Source organism: Vipera ursinii (assembly GCF_947247035.1).
Source record: "Vipera ursinii genome assembly, chromosome: 6".
In the NCBI taxonomy this organism is placed as follows: Eukaryota; Metazoa; Chordata; class Lepidosauria; order Squamata; family Viperidae; genus Vipera; species Vipera ursinii.
The window spans coordinates 59,194,087-59,217,832 of record NC_139515.1 but is presented as its reverse complement, the minus strand read 5'-3'; the positions used below and the strand labels follow the sequence as shown (position 1 = coordinate 59,217,832).

General features: G+C 38.5%; 1 protein-coding gene across 6 annotated transcripts in view; it reads right to left on the bottom strand.

Moving 5' to 3' along the window:
• The window catches only part of TCF20 (transcription factor 20), a 77,899-nt gene that overhangs the window by 18,185 nt on the left and 35,968 nt on the right, over positions 1-23,746 (bottom strand). For all 6 annotated transcript variants that reach the window (XM_083366389.1, XM_083366388.1, XM_083366392.1 and 3 more), the window contains exon 3: positions 1,875-1,968. In XM_083366389.1, the coding sequence (XP_083222515.1) occupies positions 1,875-1,968 (94 nt within the window). The remainder of the gene's footprint in view (positions 1-1,874; positions 1,969-23,746) is intronic.

Here is a 23,746-nt window from a genome sequence, read left to right as displayed (position 1 = left end):
CTCTAGGCTGAGCTGAATCTAATGCTAGTAGACTTATGGAATGGAGGCAGTCCTTGCAAAACCTTACAACCACCAGGCAATTTTCATGGTGATTCAAAAAAAAAAAAAACACCCATGTGATATATCACATATAATTATGTGATTTAATTATACCTTACTGCTGTTGGAATCTTTTGTAAAAGTTATAAGTCAGCATGAACCTGGCAAATAAAAATATATAACCTCTCTGATCCTGGCTCAGCTTTGCTTCATTATTATAAAATATATGTTATATATTTGCTTTCAGCTGTAAAAAGAAAGATGGCAAAAGTTAAAAAAAGTTTATTAAGATAAAATTTCTTTCAGTTGGTAGCTAATTTCAAAACATAACATTAGAGATACTAAATGATTCTGTAGTTTGCAGTATGATATCATACACATAAAGAGTTTTCACTAAACTGGAATCTTCAAAGGTATTTATTACATTCTCCCTGTCCCAGAATATTATTATAATTTAAAAAGTGATGGAAACTCAAGTATTTTGAAGCATGGACAATTATAAAATAAATCTGATCAGCACAACAATCTTTCTAGTTCAAACATCATTTTTAAAAAGCCAGCAAATAGGTCATTATCAGAAACTTTTTTCCTACCCTGATTGTTTTCAATTTCAGTACACATTTTTTCTTTCACATGGATGATTTGTTCAAATACTTTTCCTTTAAAAACTCTATTTTTTCTAGGAAACCATTTTTTCCTAAAACGTTTTTCCCATGACTCCAATTAGCAGCAATTAGTTGCTTGAATTAAAGGCTGACTCACTTTTTAATAAATGACTAATAAATAATAATCTATTAGTAGAAAAAGTTTAAATTAATGATGAATCAAAAAAACACTTCTACAGGCTAGCATGAAATGTTTAAAAATATTTATTTTAAAAAAGAGCATTTTCTAATTTTTTGCAAAGCCAAGATACCTAAACTGAAAATGCCAGTTTAGGATTGTAGAAAAACCAATTAGTGTTAAACACTATTTCCTCCTAGACCAGCTTTCTAAACAGAATTTCTAAAATAATTAAATCCTTTAATTCTTCTTGACTGTAAATGTCAATATTCCAAACACAATTATCCTACTGAATCTTCTCTGCAAATGAAATAACTTGGGTATCATTAATTCCAAGTTTCAGTGTGCTGGTTATGAAGTGGAAAAATTAGGCTTGTTGAGTTTCATGTTTAAGTCAACTTCAGCTGTGGGGGCAGTGTTCTTGGGTCAGTTTTTGTCTCTCAGTCCAAACTACCTCAGAGGGTTCTTATGGAAATAAAACTGGAGGGAAAGATACGTAAATTGCAGGCTCCTACAGGAAAAGCAGTATATAAATCTAATAAATATATAGTTGTTACTGCAGATAGCAATTCGCAACAGATTCCATCAACTATTCAATTATTTTTTAATGTTCCAATCATATTTACAAGTTGGATAAGAATCCACAAATGTAAGATATAGTTTGGGGATACGGTTTTATTTCTGGTAGGACAATGCCCTTATGATTAAAATACTAATACAAAATTATATTTTAGCTTTTTTCATATGAGGAAGGGGAAAGGCACAGATTCACAAAATTCTGCCTTTATATCTGGAAGAAGACCTATTTCTATATAAAATACTGTCATGTTTTAATCTTCACTGTTACATTTTAAGTAATACTTTAAAATGAACAGTTTTTCATAAATATTTGTAAATTCTTATATAACATGCCATGTTCTTTATGTAGCATACCATGTTCTTTAATTTTGTCTTTGTAAGTCATTCTGTGTCACTTTAGCAGCAAACAACTTTCTCTCTCTCCCTCCCTCCGTCTTCTCATATTTTCATATCAGTAACTTCATTTTTTTTACCTGCATCAATGGCACATGGATAATGATACCGGAAAGAGCAGCCTTTGTTGTAGCAGCCTAAGGTGGCTCCTGGTTCCTGGCAATGAGAACATTTCTGGAAAAAAAATGGAAATATAGATACTAGCTTATATAAAAAAACTATTTACGTAAGCCATTATGTAAAATTTCACCTGTTGAGTCACTAAGTTCATCATACTTTTTTCTTTAAAACATCAAATCACCTCTATTTCCTTGTGGATCCATCTCTGGATCAGGTGGGAGGTAACAAGAATCTTTTAAATTATGGTGTCCTATCATTACTTTTCCCCAGGACACTCACTTAGTATATGTTGATTTAAATGTAACTATTATATGCTTTCCCTTAAACTACAATTCAAGAAATATTGTAATTACTAAATAATTGTCACAAAAAAGTAACAACGCAAATATTTGAATTACTCATATTCCTTTATTATTGTTCAAAGAATGCTGTCTGGATATCCACAATTCCACAATGAGAACATTCACGATGCTAAGGGGCGGGGTGCTTCATAACACAGAAATTGCCTTGATTGTGGTCTTGGATGATGTGTAGAGAGAGTTAGGGGATTTGAACCCTCCTGGTCCTTCTTGTTCTCTTAGCAGTGTTCAATATCATTGACCATGGTATTCTTCTAGGCCAGTGGTTCCCAACCTTTTCTATACCCTGCACCCCTAGAATGCTTCTGATATATTCTTGCACCCCTTAAAAAAGTTCAGAATAACAGCAACGAATTATGCATATACACTATAATTTTGAAACTTTTAAACCCACGTTTTCACATCCCCTGGAATATCTCACACCCCCGGTTGGGAACCCCTGTTCTAGACCATCTCTGAGGGACTGGACTGAGGGACACTGTCCTACAGTGGTTCTCCTTCTTTCTGAAGAGATAATTCCAACAGAAACTTGGAAACCTTACTTCTGATAGCATTTCTGCCCTCCAGAATTTCTCCCATTTGCTTATGATAAATAATTGCTAGCTTTGTAGTGATTTTGATCATCAGTGGAAAAAAGGCTTGTGTTTGGCAATTGAGCCTGTTCATTATGTTTTCTGTGAATTAGTGGAGCTATTAATAGGGAGCCTTCCATCATTACGTATGAAAAACATTGGTGACCCAACCTTGATATGATGGGAACAGTAGATACATTTTCTTTTTTCCCCTTCCCAGTTTGCTATTATCATTCATTCAATGAAACAAAATAGTTCAAAACTATGGACCACGGTATCCTTCTAGACCAGGGCTTTTCAACCTTTTCACAGATTGTACCACTTTTAGGATATGACAATATTCGAGTACCACCAGTGCTTAGCAAGGTGTCAAAAACTTGATGACTGAAAAAAAAGGGGGGGGATTTTGGATTTCGCTGCTTAGATTCATTTGTTGCTTATAGAAATGGCTAGTTTATAATATTATGGAAAAGTAAAAAGTTGAGGTTCGATGTTAATGCTTCATTCTACTGCAACAGAGGAAGTCGGAAATCAATGCCTTTTCCTTTCCCCTTCTCCTCACTTTTTTTTCTTTTTTTCCTCCCCACTGTGTCCTACTATTTGCTTTTGTATTTTTGTATTTTATTCCATAATCTAATAAAATGTTACAAACTGTAAAAAAATAAAGGAAAAAAGTACCATTTTTAATTTCTTTGGTGGTGGTTCCTTTGCTCTCAGGCAACGTGGAGGACCCCCAGCAGTCTAGGCTCATGGTGTGTGCAGGAGGGCAAAATGTGTGGGTCAGAGGGAGGCTCACTCCCTCTCCATGCAAGGAGCCAGCTTTGTAACCAAAGCATCCTCAGCTATAGGATTGGAGACCACCAGGAGAGTCAGGAGGAGGGAACAAGGGGATGGCAAAAAGGCAGCAGGGCTGGTCGTGGCCAAGTGCTATGGCAGGACTTCCCTCAGACTCTCCCTCCCTCTTATTATAATTTCTTTCTTTCTTTCCTTCCTTCCTTCCTTCCTTCCTTCCCTTTTTTCCTTCTTTTTCTTTGTTTTTTCCTCTTTCCCTTTCTCCATTCCTGTCCCTTCTTGGATGCTCAAATGCAAAAGGGGAAACATTTCTCAATGCCTCCCTGCCTTGTGATCAAATGCCACTTTTGCTAGTAGTTTGTGGCCACTCAAAAGATTGAGAACAAACCAGGCTCAGTTTATCCCATGCTTCCATTTTGTGGGGGCATCTACAGATAACAGTACAGCAAATCTGTCAAAATGGTGGCTGCGATAGTTGATCAGAGCTCCTCCGTTTTTTATGTGCAACAGCTTTAGTGTTTATGAACAGTGGTAGCTTAGTTGCTTTTCTATTAATATCTAATCCTTAAAAGGGCTCTCTTGTAGGGACCCTGCCTTGGTCTAATTCAGACTGGAAATATAGCAAGAAAATATTTTCCCCACTCTGCTTTGTCCTGTTTTCCCCACTAGAAATGGCTGTTAGCAACAAACAAGGAAGAGATACTTTCCTAAGAGCTCACAATTTAAGAATAGCAATGTTAACTTGGATTGCCAACAAAGTTCTGTCTCTGACAAAACAGAACACAAAATGGCTTTCTCCTTCGAACTGGAGCATTTCCAACCAAGTTGCCTGCCTTCCTTCCTTCCTACCCTGTTTTTTTTTTAAACTACCAGAGGCTCCGGGCAGAGGTGGCAGCAGGCAGGCAGTGGTGGGCGGAGGCTTCACATTTTGATTCCTCCCCCCTTTCATTGCCTTTGCGTGGCTCTCAGCTCACCTCTCCCAGACGTGTGTGTGCGTGCACACGCGCCCGGAGGTCTCACCCCTTGCAGCCCTGCACCCTCAACAGAGACCTTCTGCAATGGCAGGCTGCCAACTAATGAAAACTGGTTTTTTTTGGAGTCCTTGTTTCTTTTTCTCAATGTGCCGCTGATCGCATCGAGCCCTGCGCCCCTCAGCTCCTACCCCCAGCCCCTTGGAAGGCTGCAAGAAGCTCCCATCGCAGCTTCTCTTACCTCTCCCGTTCTTTTCCTCCCCAATATCACAGTGTGGGGCTGCAAGGAGTGAGAACCCCCCCTCACATGTGTGTGCGCACGCGCACACACACACACACACAAGCGCAGGTCTGGGAGAGGTGAGCTGAGAGCCACGCAGAGGCCCTTCAGGCATAGAGACATAGATGGGGGGAGGGGAGGGCTGAAAATGGGAAACTTCTGCCTGGAGCCTCGGGCAGCTTTAAAAAATGAACCTGCGAAGCGCTCAGAAGGCAGTCCCTTTCCCAGCTCCTTCCTTCTTTCCCTGCTTCTCTTTCCTTCCTCTGCGTTCAGGAAGGGATGGCATGAGGGGGAGAGATTGCCAATGTTGCCAGTGGCCATGCTGCCGCCGGCCGTAGCTATCCCACAGAGGCAGGTGCAGTCCTGGTGAAAGGGAAGCCTGGTGGCTGCGAGGCTAGGTCAGCGAGTGGGCGTGGCGCTGATCTACTGGTGTGGGCCATCAAAACCAGAATGCGCTCAGCCTTAGATCCACAGGGAGCTCTGGAGCCAGTGAGGGCCCCCATGCTTCCTCTGCCCCATCCCCTGGGATGCAGAGAGAAGGCAGCGAGCGCTTCTCTTGCCTTTTTCCTTTCTCAATGGTCAGCAGGGATGCTGGGCGCTTACCACCTCTTCGCGCACCCAGGGGGCGGAGCAGGACAGCCCCTCGTTGGCCCTTTCCCACCAAAACCTTTTATATCCTCTCCTCTCTCTCCCCCCTCCTTTTCTCTTCAGTGCACCTCCAGATCCCGGAAACGCTGATCAGCTGGAGCCTGGTACTGATCCTGGTGCCTCTCTCGAGCCTTGACAGCCCTACAACTCCAGCTGTCTCTCCCTCAGGCTTGTGAGGCACTGCCGCCACTTCAGCTCATTCTTCTCCCTCCTGCGGCCACTTCTCTAGGACGGTTGCATACCACCTGCCAGGCGCCAAAGTACCACCGGTGGTACACGTACCACCGGTTGAAAAGCCCTGTTCTAATCTAGACTATCTTCAAGGGATAATGCACAAAACCAATTACCTGAAATCCACACGACTTAATGATACTCTCTGCACACTGTGCTCTGGGGCTCCAGTTCCTGTGCCTTACTATCATCAGCAAATACTAAATAAATAGTCTTTTCTGCTAGCTAGCTCACAATGCCATAGGAAAGCTTTCTCCCTCATCCAATGTCATACTCTCCTTCTGTAGTTTTGGTTGACAAATATAAAAGATAGCCTTGGCTGAAAGGCTCCGCCCCTGTGATTCTGGAGAGATGGAAACCACAGAATATGTACTTGTTCATTGTTCCATTTATACAGACATTCAAATAAGATTTATCCCCTCTCTGATCAGCAGTTATCCTGATTGCTTAGATTTGACCTATGGCAGATGCTACTTATAGATGAATTGCTATTTATTACATGGCACATGGCTAGATTTTGTGCAGTAAGCATGCTACATCTGCCAGACCTTGGCAGTTCATATTTCTGCTACATATATTTTATGTAACTTAAATATTACCACAATTTATATATTTTAGGCATTAAAATTAACACCAAGGAGCCTTGGTGGAGCAGTGGGATGATGCCTCCTTAAGTAACACCAGCTGCCTGCAATTAGTGCAGGTTCGCATCCCACCAGGCTCAAGGTTGACTCAGCCTTCCATCCTTCCGAGGTAGGTAAAATGAGGACCCAGATTGTTGGGGGCAATTAAGCTGACTTTGTAATACTGCCGCTTGGGGTGTGTGTGAAAGCCCTAATAAGCAGGCATATACATAGAATGAAGGCTACTGCTAAGCTTGTAAGCCGCCCTGAGTCTTCGGAGAAGGGCGGGATATAAATGGAATTAAAATTAAAATTAAATTAAAATTAAATTTGTAACCTTGTTTCTTTTGAATTTATTAACATCAGGCACAAGGGATAAGTGTTGAGTTCAAAGCACTAAAGTTTTATTACTTGCTAACTATACACGTAATAAATAATTTGTGCTTCAGGAGAACTAAGTGCCTAATCCCAGTTTATTAATGAATTATTAGAAAACATTTCTATTGCATAGCCAATACATTTTCAATTCACTAGCTTTTGTTTTGGAAATACTTCAAACATACCAATAACATAACTTTCTTCAACCTTCCCAAAATGTATTCAAAATTGCAGAGTTGTTATTTGTGTTTCCTAACTTTTTATCCTTTACTTAAAAAAACTATCTAGACTTTGATTAAAAAAAAGTACAGAGATTTATATTTTTCTTTGAATGGTCTACTCAAGTTGCTGTATTATTAAAATTACTGTCATCTATCCATTCAAAAGTAATTCCTACTGAACTGCAGTTCCACAAACTGTACCAAGGACAGCTCATCTGTTGCTTCTTCCAGCTTCCCTGCCCTCAAAATAAGTCTGCAATTTGACAGCTATTGCTGTTTTCCATGGTTTCCTGACAACATAATAGCTTCAATCTCTCCAGTTCTGGAACCAGAGACCATTTGCTTCTCTCAATAAACTATGGGGCACAAATTTCCACACAAAATACTCTCTGACTTTGACTGAAAGGATTTGTTTAAAGCATCCTAACCTTTGTCCCATACCTAATATTCTTTATACATCAAACAAATAGCTCTACTTCAGAAATACCATTGATTTTAATCAGGGACAAGTATCCACTGCCTACTATATTAGATGAGTTGCATGACCTCCTCTAACAATTCCATATACTGCTAGTGAGGATACTTGCTAGTGCTTGTGTCAGTATGGAAGCAGCACCGCTATTTTATTTATCTGCAAATGTCAAGGAAGAATATTTGTATTTATCATGGTTACAAAATTTAGCAATGAAATTTTTTCAGCTGGAAAACAATGGATAAGTTGGAAGCAATGAATAAAACCTGGGGAAAGAATTGTTGATTCCTTTCCTCATTGAAACCAATTTTAGGAAAAACTGAAATATATCCAGAACTTATTTTTATCATCTGAGGTGACCCTTTCTGAATACATTATGATATGGATAATGCATTTTATAAAAACAGTGTATCTAAAATGAAAAACATAATTTATTGATTGAATTTAAAATGTTTTCATTTGTGCTGCAAATGGAGATGCTAACTGTTGCACTCTATAGCACCAGTATTTTTTTCCATATCAAACTCACAACTCCCTAAGTCAGGGGTCGGCAACCTCGGCTCTTTTATGACTCGTGGACTTCAACTCCTGGAATTCCTGAGCCAGCTATGCTGGCTCAGGAATTCTGGAAGTTGAAGTCCACGAGTCATAAAAGAGCCGAGGTTGCCGACCCCTGCCCTAAGTAATATTCAGTAGCCTACAACAATATGATTCCTGCGACCCTGCGCTCTTCTGCCCCAGATGAATTTCTCTGTCTTCTTGTTCCCACCACTGACCAAGTATGTTGGGAAGAAAAAAAGATACCAAAAGCAGCTCCAGAGCCATGATGCACACATTAAGTCCCTTTGTGCTGCACTCTTTGGTAAGGCTGGGCTAGGCTTTGGCTACAAAAGCAAAAAAAGCAAAAAGCAACAGCTTCCCTTGCAAAGACTTGCCTCTGGAAGTGCCTCCTGCAGAGCCTCTGTTGGTGAGCTTTCGCCAGATGCAGTTTCAGGGCAAGGCTTCCCAGGAGTGCTTCCAACATGAGCTGCAGGATGTGTGCTGTGCCTTGAAAAGCCTGCACCCCTCTACTTCCTCCAGTTGTGCCACCACCCAGAACAGCACTTTCCACACAGACTCCAACTCTGCCTAGGGAGCTTCTGGCAGCTCTCCAGCTTCGCCCACTAATGGGGATCCCACTGTTTCTCCCACTGCTTCCTCCATGGCTGGGCCTGGCAAGCTCCCTTTGCAGACAAGGCTGTGTTGCCCTGTCATGTGCACATCCCAGGCCTGCACCCTTGCAAAGCATCTGGATCCTGGGCCAGCAGCAGGACGAAAAAGATGGCAAAGGTCAGGTGTAGACAGTACGGAAGAGGGATATAACTAACCAAACCCCCATATTAACACCACTCTTTTTAAAATGGGCAAGCTGCCATGTCTTTTTTAACATTATACAACAACTGCAGAGGACAAACATATAAAGACACTTTTAAAGAGATGAGAACTAGTTTTGCAATTTGAAGCAGCTTTTTGATAATGAATCTGAAACACTCCATAACTCTAATACAGACATGTCAAACACAAGGCCCGGGGGCCAGATCTGGCCCGTGAAGTGGTTTCATGTGGCCCGCGAAGCCATCCTGGAAACAGTGAGGGAACGGCCCCCACTGCCTTGGCCCTGGCCCAGAGACCCTCCTCCTGCCAGAGACCCTCAGATCTGTCCCACTCCTGCCCAGGCCCCCATAGGCACCCTTGATGCAAATGATGTAGAGCTGGCCATGCCCACCCAGTAGGCCATTCGCACTCTAGCCACGCCCACCCATCAGGCCACGCCCACCCTGGCCCTACCCACCCGGCCCCTTGAGGGCAACCGCAATGCTCATGCGGCCCTCAATGAAATTGAGTTTGACACCCCTGCTCTAATAGATCCAATATACAGTAGAGCTTTTTGCTTATTCCTTAAGCCGCCCTGAGTCTTCGGAGAAGGGCGGGATATAAATGGAATTAAAATAAATAAATAAATAAATAAAATAGTGTAATAAATATTAACCACATATGATAGTCCTATACAGCTGACCCATCTTGGAAATCTTTAAGGTTCCTTAAGTCCAGAAAGCAACATGCATGCATAACATATTTTCATCCTAGCAGTTTCATTATAAGTTACATAACTAAGAAATTATACTGGCATTTGCTTTATTTACATATTAATTTATTTGTAATATTACTTCATGAGTTCAAAGTAACATAGGTAACTCTCTATCTTTTCCAACAGCCATTAGCAAAGGGTTGACAAACAGCAATTGGCCCAAAGTCATCTAATAAGCTATCTTATTTAAGGATGGTCTTCAACCAGGGTTTCTTAGACTGAATGTAAAGACAGCAACAAAGATGATTAGGGGACTGGAGGCTAAAACATATTAAGAACTGTGGCTGGGATTGGGTATGTCTAGTTTAATGAAGAGAAGGACTATGGGTGACATGATAGCAGTGTTCCAATATCTCAGAGGTTGCCACAAAGAAGAGGAAGTCAAGCTATTCTACAAAGCACTTGAGGGCAGGACAAGAAGCAACTGATGGAAACTAATCAAGGAGAGAAACAACCTAGAACTAAGAAGAAATTTCCTGAGTTAGAACAATTAACCAGACTTCCGGCTTTGCATCACGACGAGATGGGACGTAGGAAGGCAGAGCTCTGCCTTTCCTGCCTGATTTTGCCCTGCTACCCCAAAGAGGCGATGAATAAGGAGGGGTACCTTGTCAATCACAGAGATGGCGGTCTCTCTGTTCGAACCAAGGAGAGCACTCTAAACCAGCAGGGGGAAGACTGGCCACACCTCTGCAGCTGGCCATTAGCTGCTGACAACCGAAGAACAAAGCTTTAATTAGCACATCATAAATAGCATGTTTGGACTGGGTGAGAATATTGATCCTTTCTTTACTATTTTACAACTGAATTTCCTGGGAAAGGCTCCCATTCAAACCTCCGGATGTGAATGGAAGCGGTGTTTTAAATTTGTTATGGGGAACAGAAATACACAATACTGAAGTGAAAGTAATACAAAGCTACCATTTTGATAAATCTGAGAACTGAGATAATTAAATTTTCTCTTTTAAAAAAATTATTGAGGTGAAATATAAGAAATATAAGAAATCAACCCTTTGTTTTAAGAGTGGAAAATAGACTTTGACTAACATCTAGTGGTGGATTTGAGTACAGCACCATAACTAGCTCCTTGGCTGCTTGGTACAGCTGGCAATAAAGGAAAATAATTTGGCATATTTATCATCCAGACCTTCTTGGACTATAAATACCTAATGAGCTAGTGGGAGAGAAAGAAAAAAATAACTTTTGAATACATCTGGCTGCAAGGAGGTTGAGCATTTTTTTAAATTATTATCTCAAAAATTCCATTTCTGTATTGAACAGTGTGTTGTCTAGTTATAAAAGTATTAGAATATAATAATCATCACATTCATAATATCAAAATACAATCATATACTAGGAAGTAGCAGTCATATTATTAAAAATAGTATTTCCCACATTAATTGTGTAACTATCAAAGTATTTACTAAATAACAATGGCGACAGAGAACATCCTTGCCTTGTATCCTTAGTTATATGAAAGTTTTCTGTTAAGTCCCCATTTATAATCACCTTTGCTGTTTGTTTATGGTATATTGCCTTAATCGTATTAATAAATTTCTCTCCAAAGTCCATATACTTTAATTGTAAAAACATAAACTGCCAATTCACATTGTCAAATGCTTCTGTGCGTCAAGGAAGATCAGTGCCATTTGCTTTCCAGGATGCATCTCAAAGTATTCCAATGTATTCGAAATCATCTGCATATTATTTTTAATTTGCCTCTTAGGTAGAAATCCATTCTGATCTACATGTATAAAATCATTTAAAAACCTTTTCAGTTTCTCTGCTATTATTGAAATGTAGATTTTATAATCTACATTTAACAATGATATTGGCCTATAGTTTTTTATTTGTAATAAATCTGAATCTTCTTTGGGTATCAGTGTTATATTCACTTCCATCCATGTTTTAGTTATCTTTGCTTCTGACAATGCTTCATTATAGACTTCGAGCATAGATAGGCCTAATGTGTCTTGTAAGTGCTTATAAAATTCTGCCGGCAGGCCATCTGGCCCAGGTGTTTTATTATTTTTTTGTCTCCTAATTGCTTCTGTTAGCTCCATCATTGTTATTCTTTCATTCAACATGGTCTTCACTTCTTCAGACATTTTTGGTAATTTAGCTTTTTCCAGGTATTTTATTTTATCTTTTGATATTTTCTCTTGGCTATATAATTTTTCATAAAATTCCTTTATTATTTTTTATTAGCTTCATTTTGGTATTGAATAGTACCAGTCTCATCTCTCAATCTTTGCACCAACTTCTTTTCTTTCTTACACAAGAAAACTTTAGAAATGGAATATAATATTTGTATTGTGGGAGACTTCAGTACAATTGTTGATGTAAAACTGAACTATAAAAGTAGTAAAAAAAATAAAAAAATAGAACTTTTTTTAAAATGGTGGAAGAAATAGCAATATAAGATTTATGGAGAGAATTAAAACCAGAGAAAAAACAGTATACTTTCTACTCTAATAGGCTCAAATCATGGTCGAGAATTGACATGATATGGATGTCATCGGAGCGACAAGAAAATATACAGGAAATAGAATTGGAGCCGAATACCTGGGCAGACCATAACCCAATAAAAGTTAAATGGAAAGGACAAATAAGAAAACTAAGATGGACATTAAAACAGTCTATATTAAAAGATAAGGAGTTTATACAAAGAATGGAGAAAAATGGATTTCTTTTTTAAAGAGAATAAAAATGGAGAAACGTCCTTGCAAAATGTATGGGATACTGCCAAAGCATATTTTAGAGGATTAGCGATCTCTTATATAGGAAGAAAAACCAAGGAGAAAAAGCAAAAGCAAAAGGGGTTGGAAGGAGAATATAAAAGATTAGAACTAGAACTACAGAGAGAACTGCAAAAACCAAATCTTAAAAATCAAATGGAATTAGTAAAACATAAAATAAATATATTAGAGAAAGAGGAATTAGCACAGAAAATCAAAGCAGCAAAACAGAATTTTTGAAAGAGCAAAAAAGCCTAGAAGATGGCTCGCATACAGACTTTAAAAAGAGAAAGGAGGGTGAGCATTTTGAACACTTGGAACATTGTGGATTACAACCTTGCCAGACTGATAGTTTTCAGGATACTTGAGACAAAGGATTACCATAAAATATTGCTATTAGGACTGTATTATAAAGGCTATATATAAAGACCAGAAAACTAGAGGAAATTTTGTTCCACCCTTACTGAGACTGGTAATACCAAGGATTTCTAGGAATGATGCCTCAAGAAAAAACAAATACCTTTCAGAAGGAAATACTCTCTCTGTTACAGCAAATTCGTCAAATAATTGTTGCACAAAAAGAGGACATAAAAAGAAAACATAATGAGACTAAAAATAACCTAGAAGAGTGGTGGCGAACCTATGGCACGCATGCCAGAGGCGGCACTCAGAGCCTTCTCTGTTGGCACGTGCACTGTCACAACCAGCAGCAGGTCCATCAGGCCTCCACTGCTGCCCGGAGCAGGAGCCCTGCCCAGCACAAAGGAGGCGAAGCGGCCGACTAGCAAGCTCGAGTAGAGATGGTAGAGCAGAGGTCAGCAACCATTGTCGATTGGTGGACTGGAAGAAAAGGGAGGGGGAACCATTTTACATTCGTGCACGCGCGCATGCCGCCGCAAGCAAGCACATGCTGCAAATGGGACGGGGCTAGTGATGGTGTGATACTCACTAGCCTTGCCCAGTTCTTGCCTGGTGCAGTGCCTTGCAGCAGAGTGGCCCATTTTTACGCCCCTGGTTTTTGCGTGCCAGAGACGGGACTGCCCCCCCAAGGCACCATAATGCTGATGCGCCCCTGGCACTTTGCAATAAATAAGTGGGTTTTGGGTTGTGGTTTGGGCACTCGGTCTCTAAAAGGTTTGCCATCAGTGACCTAGAATCTAGATGATATAAAGGGCCAAATCTCCAAACTGAAGCCACAACTGGAAAGATCCCAGACAATGACTACAAAGTCTGAACAAATAAACCAGAAATCAGAGGATGTAGCAGAAGAAATGGATCTAAAGATGGAGGAGATAGGAGAAAGAAAATATGGACTGCCATATACAAATAAAATATTGCAAGACCTACCTATAACAATGAAAATACAAAAGATCCCTTACTTCCTTCTCCAAAATACACCTGAGGACAAGGAAGAAGATTCTAGAAAATGGAACATAGACCGGGTAGGGGAAATGTCTAGGGAATGTGGATGGGCAGGGTTCCCCCCCCCCAAAAAAATACTCTAACTAAAAATTGCCTTTCTCATGCCAAGCAGTTTGCACAAAAATAGAAAGAAAAATTTTGGGCGATTTAATTGCCTTGGCCTGGAAAGCTACTTTGCAAAGAAAGAAACTGAGAGTTAGACTTAAAAAATGGACGATTTGATCTATCAGAGGGGGCACTATCTGTTTAATATACCTGTTTGAATATGATTAAAAGAAAGGATGACCCTTAGATATAACTAGATTTTTTTAAATGTAAGATATGATTTAGAATTAAAATAGCTAATTGTTTTTCTTCTTTTGATATAAGAAATTTGAAAATAGAAGGATTGGTATGAATAATTTTTTTAGTTATATAAATGTAAATATTGAGAAAATCATACTGTAAATATTGATGGGATATCAAACTTTAATAAGAGCATGAAAAACAGGATATTGACTTATGAATTGATATTATTTCTATAATATTAGTAAAATATAATGAAGATGTGTCTATATCTAATTTTGAAAACATCCAATAGTACTAAGAATTGTAATTGTTTAACCAGGGGAAAAAGGAAAAAATATGGGGAAGAAAGGAAGATCAAGGAAAAAATACTGGATTATACAGTACTGAATAGATTTATATTGAAGACATTAATGTTAAATATGTAAATCCAAACAACATGTTGTTTAATAAGCTCTAAAGATTGGAATTTTATAAATCAATAAAACTTATTAAAAAAAGAACAATTAACTAGTGGAACTTGCCTCCAGAATTTGTGAATGTTCCAACACTGCAGCTTTTAAAGAAGAAATTGGACAACCATTTGTCTGAAACAGTATAGGGTTTCCTACCTGAGCAGGGGGTTGGATTAGAAGACCTTCAAAGTCCCTTCCAACTCTGTTATTCTATTCTATTCTATTCTATTCTATTCTATTCTATTCTATTCTATTCTATTCTATTCTATTCTATTCTATTCTATTCTATTCTATTCTCTTAATGATTTCCTAACTATTTTGGACTCATTTCACATGCTAGTAAAGTTATGCTTAAAATCCTACAAGCTAGACTCCAGCAGTATGTGAATCGAGAACTACCAGTACAGGCAGGATTTCGAAGAGGCAGAGGAACTAGAGATCAAATTGCCAACATACGCTGGATCATGGAGAAAGCTAGGGAGTTCCAGAAAAACATCTACTTCTGCTTCATTGACTATACTAAAGCATTTGATTGTGTGGATCACAACAAACTGTGGCAAGTTCTTAAAGAGATGGGAGTACCAGACCATCTTATTTGTCTCTTTAAAAATCTATATGCGGGTCAAGAAGCAATAGTGAGAACTGGACACGGAACCACTGATTGGTTCCAAATTGGGAAAGGAGTCCGGCAAGGCTGTATACTGTCGCCCTACCTATTTAACTTATATGCAGAGCACATCATGAGAAAGGCAGGGCTAGATGAATCAAAAGTTGGAATTAAGATTGCCGGGAGAAATATCAACAACCTAAGATATGGAGATGATACCACTCTAATGGCAGAAAGTGAAGAGGAACTAAAGAGCCTCTTGTTGCGGGTAAAGAAGGAGAGTGCAAAAGTTGGCTTGAAACTTAACATTAAGAAAACCAAGATCATGGCATCTGGCCCTCTCAATTGCTGGCAAATAGATGGGGAAGAAATGGAGGTAGTGACAGATTTTATTTTCCTGGGCTCTAAGATCACCGAAGATGGGGACTGTAGCCAAGAAATTAAAAGACACTTGATCCTGAGGAGGAAAGCCATGGCATATCTAGACAGCACACTAAAAAGCAGAGACATCACCCTGTCAACAAAAGTGCATATAGTCAAGGTTATGGTCTTCCCAGTTGCAATGTATGGCTGTGAAAGTTGGACTATAAGAAAGGCTGTAAAACGTTGTCCATGGGGTCCGCGATGGGTCAGACACAACTTTGCAACTAACAACAAACAAACTATTTTTTAATACAAGTTTTATTATTTTTTTTTAATTTTACATCCAGGTATTTGTGAAGCAATACGGTGGTTGGGTAGTTAAAAGTAAGGTAAAGGTAAAGGTTACCCTCCACATGCGTGCTAGTCATTTCCAACTCTAGGGGCCGGTGCTCATCTCCATTTCAAAGCCAAAGAGCCAGCACTTGTCCAAAGACGTCTTCGTGGTCATGTGGCCAGCATTACTAGATGCCAAAGGCACATGGAACGCTGTTACCTTCCCACTGTAGTGGTCCCTATTTTTCTACTTGCATTTTTACGTGCTTTTGAACTGCTAGGTTGGCAGAAGCTGGGACGAGTAACAGGCGCTCACTCTGTTACGCGGCACTCAGGGTTCGACCCGTCAAACTGCTGACCTTCTGATCGACAAGCTTAGCGTCCTAACCCACTGAGCCACCGCATCCCTAGTTAAAAGTAAACAACAGCAAATAACAAAATCTTCTGTAGATAGCTCATTACATCAACAAGAATTCCCTTTCCGATTCCCTTAGTTATGATAACATAATCAAATTAATACATTTCTAATTGACACAATCAATTAGAACAATTTTCAATATATTTTCACTTATATATATATCCATGTCCTGTTTTTGAATTTTACTTAATTGCAATAGAATATTTCAAAGTAGCCTGTAATATATAGAAGAAAACTTAATTTTCGGGTAACCCACATTTCCCCCATTTCATTATATAGTAATTATCCTGTCTAAAATACATACATTGTTCATTTCAGTGCATTCTTATTTTATACAAGTATATTCTGTTTATCTTAATAGTTCACCAATTACTGAAAAAATATCTTTTGTTCTATCTTTGCAGATTCTATAATATAAATCAATTCTTCCCATAGAAGTCTAGAAATCAAATATAAAATCAGTTTATCTTTTAAAGGTTCCCCTTAGCTCATTAAAAGAAATTTTAAGCTATAACATTACAACAATTATATTCTATTTATCATCTTAATAGTTCATCAATTATTAAACTAATGTTTTTATTATATCATTCCAAATTCTATAATATAATTCAAAGTTATGTTCTGACAGCTAATTTTGCTTTCCCTTAAAAATCTAAAACCTAAGTATAGAATCAGTTTATATCTTTTAGATTCTCCTTAGCCCATTAAAAGAAATTTTAAGCTCTATCATTACATGAAACAGAACAGAAAGACAAGTCCAAGTTTTTAAATCTAACTCTCGCCTTCATTTTATGCCAATCAGGCTTCCATATCGGTGCCTTTAGATTCTCAAATGTGTCTCCCTTTCTTCCTACACACAGTTTGAATCCAGGGAGACCATCCAATTGTCAGTTTTGCAAAGAAAGTGTCCCCTTTGTAATCATTGAGATGTTGCTTTAATGGATCAATTCTCGATGTTTGGTAAGGTATAGATGTCATTAGTTCAGTCTGGTCTTCTTCTTCCAATTCCATCTGGCTTAGGTAAGAGGTGATGATCAGTGTTATAGTTATTATTTGGTTGGCTAGGTTCTCAACATACTGTATTTGAGAGCCTTTGGTATCTTCTGTCTTAGTGTTGCTTTCTTCGGCTTCTATTGTTTTTTGAATTGTAGGTTTTATAATTAAAATCAAGATTTGGGCATCAAGGTTCTCAATAGATTGTTGTTCTTTAGGGTCTCCTATTTTGATGTTAATTTCCTCTTCTTCTATTTGTTTTTGGATTGTCAATTCATCATTTAAAGTCAAAGTTTCATTTGGTAGATTTAAGCTGTCAGATTTATTTTGCAGTCTGGCTTTCATTTGCTCAGTCAGTGCCAGAATTGTTTCAAGTAGTTTATAGTTAAGTGGTGGAATATAATCCTCCATTTCTTTGATGTTTACAGGTAGGTCTTTCGTGGAGGCTATTTTAATAAGAGTCAGTGAGTGTCCACTTCCACTATTCCTAGAGATTGTTTTCAATGCCAGGTGTTCCCAATTCTTATCTTTAAAGATAGTGTCAAAGACAAATCTGTGTTTCAGCCAGCTCTCACAATAAAGAAAAGGCTTACTTGCTATACCAGGTTTTGCCACAATAGCATATAAAATAAGATGTAAAATCTTTTTCCAGACTAATATGAGGCTTTTATCCAATTAATCAATTTTTTTTCTTTTCCTCTTCTTTCACAGCTTAAGCAGAAAATAGGGTAGTAGTCCCCGCAGAAATAACAAGCTTTTTAATAGCCCAGGAATTCCAAAAGTACAAATAATGTTGCTTAATTTTTTAGCTTAGTCATTTGGTTTCTTTTAAGGCTTTAAAATTTTTGTTCCCCAAGTAAGCAGTTGCCGATCTTTCAAAAGAGGGGGAGGAGATTCTCAAAAAGGTCGCACAGGAAAGTAGTTAGGGGAATAAGAAAGGTAAGGTCTCACCCGAATCCTCCAGATTGCTTCGTTGTGCTTGATAGTGCTTTTGGCTTTCAGCAGGGAATGGCTTAATGATCGGCCATCTTAATGGCCAATCTCTTCTTCTTTGGGCCAGAGAAGCTGCTCCAGATCAAACGGAGGGCTGCCTCCCTTCTGTGATCACAAGGAGGGTCTCCTCACAGTGGTTGCCCCTCCAGGGTGACTTTCGACCCTTCGGACAGCGGGAAGAGGGCTCTTTCTGTACGTCCGCTGGCGCCATGCACGCAAACCAGAAGCCAACAACAAACTATTTTTTGTGTTTATAAAAAAATCAACATGGATTTTTTTATACTACTGATCCTCTTGAGGAATCTTTTTGCCAAATAACAGGTTAATATAGTGTATTCAACAAATTTATTTATTTACCGAATTTTAAAACCACCTATCTCCATCAAAGAGGGACTCTGAATGGTGTACAAATACATTGTTAAAAACAAAACAAAACAATACACATATACACAAAGGCAAGCACTGTTAAAAATTCATTAAAAAGCATGGGGAGGGCTTTCAGGGTGCTAACCAGCCCCACAACTTCATGTTCCTCTGTCTACATTCTGAATTGGCTGAATCTTCTAGATACTTTTCAAGGGTAGCCCTATGTAGAATGCACTGCAATAGTCCAAATGGCAGATGAGCAGGGCATGAAGGACTGGAGAGCTATTCTATCCAGAAAAGGATGTAACTGGCACACAGCAGGAAGTTGCACAATAACTTTCCAATAAAATCCAATACTTTATAAGACACCATGGAATGCCTGACTTAGTATATTTTAATTATTTTACTTTTAAGTGTTAGGCATGTATTAAATAGAATTTCTGTGAGTACAAGCCTGCTGATTTTTTTTTTACTAAACTGGCTTTTATTGCTTAATTTTATTGGCTTTTATTGCCTACTACAAGTTAAAAGTTTGCATTCAAAATAACCAAAGATGGAGTCAACAGGAAACAAAATGAACTTCATAAATACCGGTAACTATTTATTTATTAAATTTATATGCTGTTCATCTCACATTGCAGCAACTCTTTGGGAGGTAGATCATCAGTAATGATCTTACTAAGTCCTTTTTTGGAGAGAGAAACAGAATTTTGGAATATTATTGACAGAGTCCTAGTAGAAAATAACGACAAAAAGAAATTCTGGTCTCATTTTTGAAGAAGATCAGGTACAAAAGAACATCAACTTTATCCTTCTAGTCTAGAGAACCCCAAACTTTTTTTCAAGTAGTAAGCTCCAACCACTGGAGCTTTTAAGTCTGCTAAAACAGACACAACATCACCAGAGAAGACAAGAATCAAGGAAAACATTACCCAAATTGATATCATCACTTCTAAGGTGGGTGGATGACTACAGAATTTTGGAAAACCTGAGAACATGTATGCAATGATAGATGAGTGCTTGAAATAGTCCAAGGATAGTCCAGAAAACAGTCCAGTCTCCAAAGTGTTTTAATTTTAAGAATGTGCATTATTTACAAATAATGCAAAAAAAAAATTAAAAAGTACTTTAAATTAATCTTTTTCTTTTGCTACTTGATTAAAGCCATACTATTACATGCTTCAGAGCTGGTTTGGTGTCATGGTTAAGGTATCAGGCTAGAAACCAGGAGACCATGAGTTCTAGTCCCACATTAGGCATAAAGCCTATTGGGTGACTATGGGCCAGTCACTTTCTCTCAGCCTTAGGAAAAGGACAATGGCAAATCATTTCTGAAAGACCTTGCCAAGAAACTGCAGGGGCTTGTCCAGGCACTCTCCAAGAATTTGATATGGCTCAACAGAAGAAAAAGATATTATATGCTTAAATGGATGTCTAAGTGAATGCTTCTGGAGAAGAGCCTAATGCTGGGAAAGATTGAGGGCAAGAGAAGAAGGGGATGACAGAGAATGAGGTGGCTGGATGGAGTCACTGAAGCAGTAGGCGTGAGCTTAGATGGACTCCAGAAGATGGTAGAGGACAGGAAGGCCTGGAGGAACATTGTCCATAGGGTCGCAATGGGTCGGACACGACTTCGCAACTAACAACAACAACAAAGTGAATGCTTAAACAATCAAATAATTCCCATGGATTAAAAAAAATCTTCAATAATATATGAGAAAAGGTGAGAGCAGCTTTCATTTAACTATTAGCATACAATTGTATCAGTGTAAAAGTTTTTAGACACACAAAATTTACCAGGTATTGTGCAAAGTAAATATGTAAAAAATTATATCTTAGCATTTTTAGAAATTTATTTATATGGAGAATGCTACAAATACATAAGGAACAGGATTTTTTCCAGCAGTCCACAAGTCCAGCGATGTTTTCCAATATTTTTTATTTATTTTTTTTTTTTACATTTATATCCTGCCCTTCTCTGAAAACTCAGGGCGGCTTTTACAAACTTAGCAGTAGCCTTCATTCTATGTATATGCCTGCTTATTAGGGCTTTCACACACACCCCAAGCGGCATTATTACAAAGTCAGCTTAATTGCCCCCAACAATTTGGGTCCTCATTTTACCTACCTCGGAAGGATAGAAGGCTGAGTCAACCTTGAGCCTGGTGGGATGCGAACCTGCACTAATTGCAGGCAGCTGGTGTTACTTAAGGAGGCATCAGCCCACTGCTCTACCAAGGCTCTTATATGAATGAGCTGGCTTCTTTCTGTGGCTATCTCCAACTTTTATAATTTGACTAATTTGTGGAAATTCAGTGTCTCCCGATAATGCAAATACAAATGCAGTTGCATCTACTGTTTAAATTATTATTTGTCTTCATCAGTAACTTCTGACTTTGAATTATTTTCTTCATTTTTCATGGCATTCTGCTTTTCTCCTCAATTTTGTCTCATACTGACAACAGTGAAAATACTGAAAATAGTAATAACCTAAATTCCACTGCACTAACGCATTTCTGAAAAGATATAATTATTTAGTCTTCAGATAGATAGAAGTTTCTCAATCTTTGTATTGTAGGAGAAACAGCAATGACAATTCAATTTTCCAATACGAATTTAGCAGTTTCTACTAGTAAGCATGAACCTTACCACAATTAAAGATATCAAGCAGTAGACCTTTGGCTATCTGTCATGAACGTACATTCCATAATTATTAATATTACACTTTCAGTGCTGATTTACATACATACATGAATGAAAGGAGCAATAATTGCTAGACATTATATTTAATGAAATGAGGCTGACTCTATCCAGGATGATTTTCTAGAAAGTCCTCAAAATTTGGTTGTGCCACCAGGTCTGGGTAACCCAGGGGACTGGTGAGATACTGAGGTAGTTGCATTGTTATTAACATCTGGTCTTTGAATAATTTTTCTCTTATAACCTTGACCATCAGTCAAATGCAAAAGCAGCTTTACTTGGAACAGCTTACATCCTTCAATACCTTTGACATCATCAAAATACATCTTCTATCTCAGCTCCTTGGGAAGGACTCAATAGATGCAAATCCAATCTAAACAGCCAGCTGACTGCAATAAACCATAATAATAACAAAACATTTGTATGTATAGTTTTTAGCCATGTTGTACGCCGCCCAGTACCACTTGTTTTGCAAGAAGGGTGGCCATAGAAAATTGATGAATAAATAAATAAATTTAAAATAACAAAAAAATATAATTAAGCAAGATGCCACACAAATCAGTACCATATTTTCCAGTGTATAAGACGACCCGGCGTATAAGACGACCCCCTACTTTTCCTGTTAAATTATAGGGTTTGGGCTATACTCACCGTATAAGACTACCCCTCTTCCAACGCACACCAAATAAAAATTAAAAAACATCAGATTTGATTTTAATATGGTAATTTTATCAAATGCTTATGACATGCAGGTGCTTAGTAGGCAAACTGTCACTTATAAACATAAGGCTGTTTGTCATTAAACATGTAAACATAAAACAGTGCAAGTGGATTAAACTTTTCCTAATTCACTCTAAAGCTGAAAGGAAGGATAAAGACAATAAACCCATGGGAGCTGCCATGCTCTTTGTTTTCTAAGCTGTCAACCAAACTGGAACTGATGATGATAGGAGGAAGATAACAAACAATAGAGAGAGAGCAAGTGCCGGGCAAGTCCCTGGCGAGTCAGCAACGCCCATCGTAATTCCAAGCTATTTTTACAGGATTTGCTGGCGTGACAGTTTCCCTTTAAAAGCCTTCAAAATCCTCCTCCTCTTCATCATCTGATTTCATTAGTACATCAATGACATCTTGTGATACACTTGTAAGGCAGTCATCGTATGGATCTAATTCCGTATCAGATGGTGTGGTCTCAGCTTCGGCTTCCTCTTCATCTTGCCACAAGTAGTCGTCCTCCATACCTTCTAATGAATTTGATATGCCACACTTCTTGAAAGACTTGATTACTGTTTCTGCATCAATATCATTCCATGCTTTTATGAAAAACTTGCACAAAACATCCAACTGTGGAGCACGCATGTTTCCTCCTTTTGTGAATGACTTTTCGCCGCTAACCATCCACTCATTCCACTGTTCTCGAATGCGATCTTTAAATGGCTTATTTAGGCACACATCCAGTGGCTGTAGCAACAATGTCAATCCTGCAGGAATAACTGCCGCATCTGTGTTCATTCTTGCCAGCCTTTGCTTGGTGCTGGGAGTTAAATGAGCCCTGAACATATCCCACACCAGTAGGATTTTGAATAAGTCCACCTGGTCGCCTGCTCCATACATTATCAAGCCATAGCTTTACCCCTTCTTCATCCATCCAGCCTTTTTCATTCACATGTACAAAACAACCAACAGGGAACTTGAGTTTTGGCATTGTTTTTCTTTTAAAAATAATCATTGGTTTCAGTCTGGCGCCATCAGCTGTGCATGCTAGCACCACTGTAAAATTGGACTTCTCATGTCCTGTTGTTTTAATTAAAATTGTTTTTTCACCTTTTGGATGGACAGTTTTATTTCCAACCATATCAAAACTCATTGGGGTTTCATCCATATTTCCGATACTACTTAACGCATAGCCATGTTTATTGCGCTGTTGTATTACGTATCGATGGAAACTAATTACTTTGGCATCAAGATCTGCAGGTAATTTTTGTGAAATTTTTGTCTTTTGCCTCAGTACCAGATTATGCCTTTCCAAGAATCTAGTACACCAGGATACAGTGGCCTTAAATCTTTTGCTGTGATCTGGGTTAGATTTGGCCTACTGAAGTGCAAACAAACATATTTTATTTCTTGTCACTATATAACCGCTTTGGCGATGCTCATTCACCATGTCTATTACATGTTTTTCAAGTTCTGGCCAATGTGGAGTGCCTCTTCTTAATGCACACTTACCCCTTGGCATACTCTTTAATGCTTTTTCATTTGCTTTCCAGTCCCGAACCATCTTTTCTGTTACTCCATATTGTCTTGCAGCAGCACAGTTATTATGTTCTATGGCAAACTTTACAACTTTAAGTTTGAAACTGGCTTCATATTTCTTTCTTCTTACTGGTGGAGCCATGATGGGGCCTTGACTGTTAGCCAGTTGTATGAACAAGTACAGATACTGGTGCTGTGCTGTACTGTATTCACCACCACATGTATCTGCTC